The sequence below is a fragment of the Typopeltis vanoorti genome, chromosome 25 (genome assembly GCF_054136105.1).
Source record: "Typopeltis vanoorti isolate ZY-2024b chromosome 25, IOZ_Tvanoo_1.0, whole genome shotgun sequence".
NCBI lineage: Eukaryota > Metazoa > Arthropoda > Arachnida > Uropygi > Thelyphonidae > Typopeltis > Typopeltis vanoorti.
Genome location: NC_143573.1, coordinates 59,709,807 through 59,720,773, shown reverse-complemented (window position 1 = coordinate 59,720,773; position 10,967 = coordinate 59,709,807). Strand labels below are relative to the sequence as shown.

The window sequence follows — 10,967 nt, the reverse complement described above, 5'->3', positions numbered from 1 at the left end:
CGATCTATTGTTAGTATTCCATCTTGTATTTTTTAAAACTGTTCTTGTAGTGCCACTGAAGATGGTCTGCAATTTTTAGACCGAAATATTTGGCTAATTAAATATCTTTCTTGTGAACACGTGCTTATATTATATAAGGAAAAATCACCCCTTATTGTTTATGCCGATACGGCACAAAGTTTGTTTATAAATAAAAGTACAAAGTTTTGAAAATATCGGGTGTATCGAAAAATATAACCTGTATCAAAGGAGGACTTCACATCGCGACATAAACTGAACGTTTGTCTTTCTTTGGTGATTTAATATGACTTCACAGCTTTTATGGACCAATAGGAGGGTCAGTGGAACCTACTAACCATTAAAATGCTAATAAAAGATAAAAGCTTTGATAAAATATTAGAGAGTTCGTACCATTTAAGTAGTACGATGATAAAGGTTATGTTTTCCCATATACTGACAATTTCCAAACTCAGTATAGTTTATTGAGCTAGAAAATTGATAAATTATCCATTTTTGCATAGATTATTCTAAAAACCTAATGACTTTAAAAAAAAAGCCTTCTTTTGCGTATTCAAGAATTACTACAATTTGGAATGTATCTACCAGGAATGATCATGTAAACGCTTGATATTTCGTTGCAGTCAATGTACATGGAAGACCATTTGCGTTTCTATGAAACCGAAAGCTCCAAAGCAGGGATGGCTTACTGTGATCTGCAACCCATCACCTTTGACGCCAATGGCCAAGTACAGACAAATATGAACCAGAGTGTCGATAATTCCAACCAGCGACCTATGTCTTTTGAAGGTAATTTCATAATTTCGACACATTATGTAGTAGAGAACATAGTCTGAGCTTTTTTTTTAAAAAAAAAAGAAAGAAACATTTTAAACTCATCCCTTCATTTGCATACTCTTTCTATCCCTCAGATCTTCCCGATCTTGAAACTGAACGATCGTGGCAATTTAAAAATCCAGGAGATTGGCATCCTTCTGACGTCATCGAATGGTTGTTTCATTGGACAGCTCAACATCGCGTGGATCTGCTGGATGTGAACACTTTGGGATTCAACAATATCTCAGGAGCGGATTTCTGCCGTATGTCCCGCAGCGAGTTCTGCTCTATTGATACGCAGTACGGTGGCGCCATCTATGATTCATTGCAGTATTTACTCGCTCAATATCGTAAGTTGAACATAACTTATTATTAACAGTGATTACAGTACTGGAGTTTTAAAAAAATGTATATATAGTTTTTTTTATCATTTTATTTTAAACCTTTGTATTAGCATTTAAACAGTAGATAGTATTTCTAACAACAGAACTTTTTCTTTTCTTTATAGGAGCAACGCCGCCAGCGCCACCAGATATTCAAGCGCCCCCTATAAGACAAGAGCAAGAAATGGTTGACCCTGTAGAGTGGCCACGAGATCCTTGCAATAGATGGTCAACAATGGTAGATCTCGATGCTCAAGGACCAAGCCCGTATTCTGGTTGTGGTAAGTACGCTGGTAACCATAAGATGTATTCCATGCATTCGTATGATCGCTTTATCAATTATTGGTTTGCATAAAAAATTTGAATACAACTGGTCAATATGCGACGAATCGTATTGTTATCTCACACTTTACAGCGTATTAAAACATTATAATCAGATGACGTTTTTATGCGCAGGCGCAAAACATGGTTGCGCAGGCAACGAAAGTCGTGTGACGTAAATTGTGACGTTGTTCTTGTATTGCATGTCAGATTAATACGTAATCAAGAATGTTAAAATTAAAATGAGTTGTTAGAAGTAAATGATAAATTATTATATTTTAAAAATAAATAATAAACATTCATTTTGAAGCTCCTGTTTTATTCAATCGTTCTCAGTATTCACGCTACAAATCGTGTTGAAAAGCAGAATCAAATGATTCATTTAATATCAACTGTTCTGTAACTTTGCAACCACATCCTAAGTTGTGAAATGTAATACACTGCTTGGAAAGAAGTCAAGGTGCATCGCTTAACGAGTCACGTGTGTAGCTGGTATAAATTGGAGAAATATGATGCTCGGAGTCAGTGCAACTGTGTTTGAAAGAGGAGTTGATAGGATGCCATGTTGCGGGCCTATCTGTTCGGCAAATTGGGCCAGTCCAGGTCAACAAACAGTGATATCATACTGAGATAGAAGCACAGGAGTCAATTGCAAGTGCTACCCGCAGCGGACGATCCACCACACTCCCGGAACGTGACCTTTGGATGCTATGAAGGATAATATGTAAAAACCGCCATTCATCGGCCGATTTTGTTGAATGCGGAGTTCCGGGCATCGACTAGAAAACGAATCTGCATAAAAACATTAAGAATCGAGGCTCACAACATGGATTTCCATGGGAGGACCGCAATATTCAAGTTCTACATGATCCAAACCAACATGCAGCGTCATCTTCAGTGGTGCAAAGAGCGTGTACAGTGGGGTATGTGGAAGATGTGTTATGGAACTACGAATAACGCTACACCCTCTACCGAGCAGATGGACGAGTGTGGTGTGACAGATGTGAAATTTGGAGGTAGTGACAGTATGGTCCTGTTTTGGCCCTGGACCTCTATTTGTGGTCCCACGAACTGAACACGAACTCGTACGCTTGTGGAAAGTATGGCATATAGGATCGCTGCAGCCATCACAGCGAAAAGAAGTCCTACATCCTATTGAGGTGAGCGCCATGGCTGTTTGTTCCTCACACTATGGCGTCCGTTGACTTCTTTTCAAGCAGTATATAGTTCTGCGAAAGTCGATGTTCACTGTACATGAAATTGCCGATTACCTTGTCCTCTATGTCTTTTAAATTTTAAAGGAGTTACTAATTAAAAAATGACGCTTTTGTGAATGTAAGATGCCATCTGTAATGTGGAATCACCGATCAAAATGCGACCGATAAATTTATTACGCATTTCGATGCATGTCATTATGATTAAGTTTTACTTGGATGATCTTTGCTTGGTAGTTTGCCTCGAATGGTGCTTTATGTTATACATTGGCAAGCAAAGAATTGTGTGTTCTAGATGATTACCATCGATTAGTATAACCCATTCGCTTTGCTTATTAAAGGCGTCAAGTAGCACAAATGCTCTTCAAAGCAGGTTTCCGGTTTACGTAGCTGTTTTACTGTTCATATATTAAAGGCTTAAAGACTTTTGTAAATGAGATCTATTTTATAAATTAAAGTAGATAGCTATCGATAAATTTATTCAAGATTAGATTTTAGTTTCTGGAAAAACATAATTTTTTATCTACAAATAAAAAAAAAGTTATGTCTTAAAAAAAAGATAAATACTTAAATTGAGCTTAGATACTGTAAAGAAAAATTTCTTCCTTATATTAATAAATAAAAAAGTCAACGTTAATCCATAACCATTTATAAACCAGACGATCGTAAAAATTCTACTGAAAACGAATGGTTGGCACGAGTCCTACAATGATGATACATTAAAATATATCAATAAAATAAGAAATTCTAGTGTAAACAGCTATGTTTATTACCTACTACTTTAGTTGTTTTTCCTTTTACTATTTAGTAACACAGAATCACTGAAGTACTTTTATTTTTATGCGTATCGTTATTCCAGACGATAAAAATAAAATAAATTAAAATTAAAAATGCTTTCAACTTCCATATAACCGAGTATTTAGAAATTAGTTAATTTATTAAACTGTATTTTGTTTTTATATAAATAATCTATTCTTCTTGTTCGCTTTTTTTTTATTTTTTAGAATCGGACCGAGAAAGCGCAAGCAGTAGTATGAGTACAGTAAATGAACGAACAGACATAAGCGCCCTCTATATGCAGTCGAACAGAATCATTCCCAAACAAGGTAAGTAATTCACAGCTAATAGCAGACGTGTTGAGCGCACTTGACATTTCACATCTAAGATTGAAGTTTTATGTTAACATTAAGTCAGTATGAAACCAATATACATACACCCTCTGTCCAAAAAGAAACCGAACTTTTCGAAAATAGAAGAAACTAGTGGCGCCACGTGTTGTATCTTTTTGTTGTCGAAAGCGGCAACCTTCATTAGTGTTGCGTCAACTGTTTATGACATTTGTTTCATTAGAAGCCGAGTTATAGTGCCAAGAGTGACAGTGTGTTTTTGACGAACGGTCGGAAAATGAGTTTCAAACAGAGCTGCGATTGACTTTTGTGTTAAACTTGGTAAAAGTTTTACCGAAACGCATCAAATGCTTCAAAAAGCATACGGTGATGAATGCTTATCCCGTACTCAAGTTTACGAGTGGTTTAAGCGATTTCAAAGTGGTTGTGAGAGGCTTGAGGACGACGAAAGGCCGGGCTGTCCAAAAACTGGACTGAGCGAAGTTAACATTCCAAAAAGTGCGTGATTTCATCAAAGAAAACCCGAAATCGTCCGTGAGATTGAAAAGATGAATTGGGGATTCCAAAATCAACTGTGCACAACATTTTGACCGAGGGTTTGGACTTCATAAATTGAATTCGCGATTTGTTCCCCACAAGTTGATCGACGACCAAAAAATGTATCGAATTGAACACTGCAAAGATCTCATTAAAACCGCTCGTAAGAACGCAAACTTCCTTGAAACGATCGTTACTGGTGACGAAACGTGATGTTTTGAGTATGAGCCCGAAACAAAGCGCCAGAGTGCTGAGTGGAGACCACCAGAAGAGGGGCATCGAAAAAAAGTCGCTTGGAGAAGTCAAAAGTAAAGACAATGCTGATTTGTTTCTACGATTCCAAGGGCATTATCCACAAAGAATTCGTTCCGCTTGGCCAACCGGTCAATGGTGAGTTTTATCTTGAGCTTTTGAAGCGATTGATAGCGAGAATTCGTTGCGTACAGCATGAATATCGTGAGGACCGACCGTTCATTAAAACACACTGTCACTCTTGGACTCGGCTTCTAATGAAACAAATGTCATAAACAGTTGACACAACACTAATGAAGGTTGCCGCTTTCGACAACAAAAAGATACAACAGGTGGCGCCACTAGTTTCTTCTATTTTCGAAAAGTTCGGTTTTTCTTTTTGGACAGAGGGTGTACACAAAGATATATGAGTAGATAAATAGAAAAAAAAAAAAGATAAATAGGTAGTATAAAAATTTTACAGTGGCTGCACTGCGTAATTCAAAAGGCCCGGTCAGAAGTTCTGATGATTTGAGGCATTCCCATTTATTAAGAAAAAATGGGAAATACAGCTGAACGTAAAAATTACTGAAGAAGTTCCCTACTGAGTGTTCCTGGTAAGATTTATGCAAAAATACTTGAGAAATAGCTAAGAGCAATTGTGGAAGAGAATCTCGCAGAAGAACAAACTGGATTCAAAACCAGACAAGGTTTTTTTTTTTGTTACATCAGATTTTCACTTAAAGACAAATAGTTGAGAAATCTTGAAAACACAACAAGGATCTGTGTGGAAGTTTCGTAGAAAAATCATATGACAAGGTGCCAAGAGAAAAGCGTTACAAAACGTTACAAATATACAGTATAAATTGGATATTATATCGATCAATGCATAACTCTATTTAAGTTGTAATTCAGTTGCTATAATTGAAGAATGTACAGGAAGATGATTCGATGTTAAGTCAGTTGTGAGACAAGGTGCGTATGATCTCCACTGTTATTCATCATCTATATGGATCACATTATGAAGAAAAGCGGTATTGAACCTGATATCAGGATTTGAGATTGGTCTCAGCTCTTTATTCTATGCAGATGAGATTATAGTCCTAAATAAATCCGCTACAAGTCTGGAAGGGTCCCTGACTAAATTGAATAACTGTTGTAATAGATATGATATGAAAATCGGCAATAGCAAGACAAAGACAATGAAAATATCAACTGCATTGTGAATGGAGAACTTGCAGAACAAGTAAAACATTTCGGCTACTTAGGCACGCTTTTTAGTGCAGATGGTAAATTAAATATGGAAATAGACAACAGAATCAACAAAGCTGATATGGTAGGAAGTCAAATGAATAAATTCATATGGAATAAGAAAGAAATTAGTCAGAACACTAAATTAGCTGTATACAAGACGGTGTTCAAACCAGTTTTAACTTATGGATCTGAGAGCTGGGTCAGAAGTAAAACACTTGACCAAAGACTAGAGACCACAGATATGAGAGTCCTGAGAAAGATTAGAGGCGTGAACAGATGGCATCAATGGCAATATCATATTAAAAATGAGGATATTAGGAAAGACCTTGACATTGTCTGCATCCAGGAATGCGTTAGCAGAGCTAATCTCTAGTGGTTTGGTAACTTAAGCAGAATGGGAGAAGAAAGATTAGCAAAACAAGTGTTCTCTGCCAGGTTGGCAGGAAAAAGACGTAGAGGAAGACCAAGTAGGTGGATTGATGAGTTAGAAGTTCCTTAACCAAATCTGGAAATGTCAGCGTTCCTACAGCTAATTGGGTAGGAAAATTGTTGATGGGGAAGTTAGTGCTAACTTAGTAGAAACTGTCACGTGGTATTATCACGCTGTCTTGTACATATCAGGAATATGATGAATATAATCGTGTGTAGAGAACCTTACATGGATACAGCGAAGTATAAATTGGATATTACATCGAAGACTGTGAAAGGGACAGAAAACAGAAATTCAAGACCGCCCAGGGCCCGTTGAAAGTGTTATTGGGAAAGGATTAAACCTTAGATACTACTGACGTGTACAGTTATACCATACGAATTAAAAATACGTCCATCTACACACGCACACCATACAGTGACTTCCTTGTCTCTGTACGCAAAAGAATTTCCCTTTAGTGAATCCGCTACAGGAAAATAAATGGAAGACGCGCCAATCAACCCTAGTACAGTTCTCCTAAAAAATAACCGGTCTTGTCATTGCACAACCTCCGAAAGAAGAAAGTTATTTGGAAAACAGGGTAGTCTTTCTCTGACAACTGCGTTTCGGGTATTATTTGAATTAATGATTTTCCATTCATGCCAGGAGGAGTCAGTGATACACGATGATACATCAGAGCCTGTCAAGGAAATCACAGTGTGTCATCCATAGTAACATTGATGGTGAATACCAACCAAGAAACGTGTAATTGACCCTTCAAGACTGTGCTATTACTGCAAGCCAGTTATTTGCCAATTGTACACTTTTTTCGTAGGCAGCGGTTAAACTATGGGACAGTAAACTCACAAGAGCTGAAAGTTTGTTTTTTTTTTGTTCATTCATTTTCTGAATACCCTCTAAACAATCGCTGTGGTATGTCAAGCAAGATGTTTCGTATTTGTTTAGATTTTCTATCTCTAATCCAATCAGAATATCCAACACAATGAATTCAATGTTCGGATCTTGTGTTAAACACCAAGCACATTCCCACTTTACAGGATTATTTCTTCTCAAATAAATACCAACAGAAAACAACCACCAACCGTGTTTAATCCACCCTAATAGTTTCCGCCTAAGTACAGTAACGCCATCTAGCGGTCACTTTTGGAAACATTTCGATCACACGTGTTTCTTCTACTTTTATTGTTTTGGCTTGATAAACGAGTTGCTAATTAAAAAGTTGAGGATTAGGCTGACGATCCGAATTGGTGATCAACTGTTTCGTGTATGACGTAATGATAACCTTTTTATTTTTATTCTTTATAGAACCAACAGTGCTTCCATATGTGAAAAAAGTAGGAAGAAGAGGGCGTCCTCCAAAGAAAGATGGAAAGTCAAGAAATAAACAAGGTGATAACACAGTTTAATATTTCCCGTTCATTATCGAAACCAATTTTTTTCTCCTTTCACCAAGGAGAAGTAATTGATTTCGATACTTCTCCTTACTTGTCAAAAAAAAAAGTTTGTATTGTTCTGTGAAAGTGGTCAAAGTTAATATCTGGAGTTTAGTTAGGATTTCAGACGAACTGTGTATCAAGATCTCTCCGATTGTAGCCATAATTATTTATCATTCTACAAGATGTATCAGCGTAAAACTCCGCATATAAAACTACTGAACCAATTAAAATATTACTTCTCTTTAAATACCTGATGAAATGCAATAATAATGAAGAGTAGACCGAATTAATTCATTTTTATTATCAATTAATAAGCACTTAAAACTCTTCATCATGAAATAACATAATATGCAAATAAATCTTTACAGTGTTGATTAAAATGAAACTAATCCAGTTATACATCTGAATAAATTAGGTATTACTTTTTTTTTTTTTTTTACGTACATTAACTTACCTCTTAAAAAGGGACGATTTTGTCTGTGGGGTGCATTTCACAAAATGCATAAATTCCTTTTGCCTCTATCTGTTTGTCCATACGCATATTCTAAGTCTAGTGTGGCTCGACAGATTTTTATCGAACACAATTAAAAAATGTCCCCATTTTTTTATTGTCTTAGATTCTTAATTCCTGCTAGTATTCGAGTTTTGATATCGAACTAGCTGACGGAGTTGAAAAAAAGAAAGAGTGTTCGACGTGTCAGTTCCCCCCCCCTCCATACTTACTTTGATATGAGTGGCAATTGAACCATAAAAACGTTTTTATGTGCCTTTCATAGCAGTCTTTGACTGAGATAGTTTTTCTTACGTAATTGTATGTCTTATCCTGAACTATCGAAGCGCGTCTTAGAAAGAAAGGCGGATCAGGGGGAGAGAGAGAGAGAAGCAACACAAAATTGACTTCCATGTTAGTCTCGAAGCAGGTGTCAGTAATTGAAGGTTGTCAACCAACGAATTCTTCGGGCTAACAACAAAAAGATCCCCTGCTGGACCACTCCTTTTCTTTTTACCTTGGAAAAAGTCATCCAGGATGAATTCTTAAGTAAATGGTCGATTAACTTAATTGATACACAGTAATGGATTCAATTATTAACATATTTAAGCAGTTTTCTTTCTCTACGGTTCTTAATAGGCCCCTTAAGCGACCAGAATTCCAAGGGAATGCTGGATTTTGTAACCACAATTCCAGTTGGCAGGTTTGCCTGTATGAGTGAAAAATTGAGTTTCCGGGAGAGACTTTTTTTTTTTTTTTTTTGAAATTCAACTGAAAAATATTAATAAGGATTCTTCGTGTCCTAGACGGGATTTGAACCCAGGTCTTTCCAATCGAAGGGCATCGTAGAAGAAAAAAAAAAAACTACGGAGACTCTAGACAGTCAGCAAGACCGAATGTCTTTTTTTTTTTTCATAATTTCTTTCCGTAAGTTCCACTTGCATCACTTCGTATTGCAGTTTTAAATACTTTTTTAAACGCTGATAAACACTTAAAATCGTTCTAAAAGTGTTTATCAGTTATCTTAAAAAAAAAAAAATCTTATTTTGAGAAGTCTTGAGATATTGTGAAAATCTCCAGGTGGCGCTACTTTGCAAAAGTTTCTTTACATCAGATAACATTTAATAAATCTGCCAGTCTTCGTGATCATGCTCAGTGCCGGATTACCAAATAGGCAAAGTAGGCACCGGCCTATGGGCCCCCACGACATTTAGGGGTCCCGCGACAACGGATCAAAATAATATCGATTTGATCTTGAAAGAAAATTACAATCAAGCTTTTTTCAATTGTTTCCAAAAGATAGAAAAAATGAATCAACTCAAGGAAACGAAAACTTTCTATTTAATAATTATTGTTTATTTGTTTAATGACCCCCCCCCCCCTTAGGGATCTCCACAGGTTTAATCCGGCACTAATCACGCTTATAGTAATGCATTGTTTTACATTTGTTTATTACAGGATATCAAATCGCTAAAAGTCGTTTTTTTTCCTTTTTTTTTTTTGCCAGCAAAAGGGACTGGAAAATTATGGGAATTCATTCGTGATCTTCTCTTGAATCCTGCTACTAATCCCAGCTTAATTCGTTGGGAACGAAGGGAGGATGGCATCTTCAAATTCGTACAGTCCGACAAAGTTGCCCGGATGTGGGGCGATAGGAAGCAGAATCCAAGAATGACTTATGAAAAACTTAGTCGAGCGATGAGGTAAGCGTGTATAAAAAAAATTGTAAATAGCGCTGGAAATATAAGCAAATATAAATATAATAAAAATCATAAACGTTTCTACGTTGAATCACTTTTATCTTGCTTGTTTTATCCAAGCAAAGCTCGTAAATATTTGATGCATTAAATTTTTTCTTGCATTCATTCGATTGTTTTTCTATCAGATATTATTACAAGAGCCAAGTCCTTTTGCCCGTATTTGGCAGAAGACTGGTGTACAAGTTTGGACCGAACGCAACTGGTTGGAGACCAATCCTTCATCCCCCACCAATGTAGTTCGATCTGATCTCCCATCGCTTCTTCTTCCCCATGAGTGATTACAAAAGCTACAAGTCATCTTGAAGACACTACTTACTGACATTCTGAAGTATTCTAATGTTCATCTTGTCGTTAATTATGCTTTGAAAAGAAGGAGAAAAAAAAAAAAAATAGAGTGGCGTCACGTGACGTGCCATGAACATCAGTTTTTATGTTTCAACTATATCGACATGCTTCCAATCATTGCACTTCTCCCATAAACGTATTGTTTTTAAACCATTTTTGTGATTCTGACGTGACTGGCATTATGAACATGTGATTGCTATAACAGTGTACCGATGTTCATTTCAAGCTTAGGTTTTGATTGTTGTCCCTGTATATTATTCAATGACGTCATAGGCATGTCACGCGACGGGTACAGAAATAGACGAATTTATGAGAGAGAGAGAGAGAGTGTGTGTGTGCGTGTGTGCGTGCGTGCGTGCGCGTGTGAGACAGTTTTTGTACAGTTTTATTGATTCGAAAGGCAGTAAATATTGTAAAATATAACGCACTATTTTTTTAAGTCGCCAGGAGAAAATAAATTTGTCGTGGAACAGGGTAAAATAGAAACAATCGCACTATCAGAACCAATGAGTATAAAAGACAATTATTAGCATAATTATTGCAATCAAATATATAAGATTATAAAAAAAGGGAATTAAAAAAGGGAGGTGGAGAAATAGATCACA

At 36.5% G+C, this 10,967-nt stretch overlaps 1 protein-coding gene across 1 annotated transcript; it reads left to right on the top strand.

Moving 5' to 3' along the window:
* Positions 1 to 650: 650 nt before the first annotated feature.
* LOC150092774 (uncharacterized) lies at positions 651 to 10,254 on the top strand. Its single transcript, XM_090414275.1, has 6 exons — positions 651 to 807; positions 1,343 to 1,498; positions 3,757 to 3,858; positions 7,637 to 7,720; positions 9,765 to 9,960; positions 10,143 to 10,254. Exons 1-6 carry the CDS (start codon positions 651 to 653, stop codon positions 10,252 to 10,254), a joined length of 807 nt encoding a protein of 268 aa, XP_090270401.1.
* The last annotated feature ends 713 nt before the right edge of the window (positions 10,255 to 10,967 follow it).

Coding starts and splice junctions, on each gene's coding strand:
- LOC150092774 (XM_090414275.1), top strand. CDS start 651: ATGGAAGACCATTTGCGTTTCTATGAAACCGAAAGCTCCAAAGCAGGG. Junction 808..1,342: donor GCGACCTATGTCTTTTGAAG/GTAATTTCATAA, acceptor TTTTCTTTATAG/GAGCAACGCCGCCAGCGCCA. Junction 7,721..9,764: donor AAAGTCAAGAAATAAACAAG/GTGATAACACAG, acceptor TTTTTTTGCCAG/CAAAAGGGACTGGAAAATTA.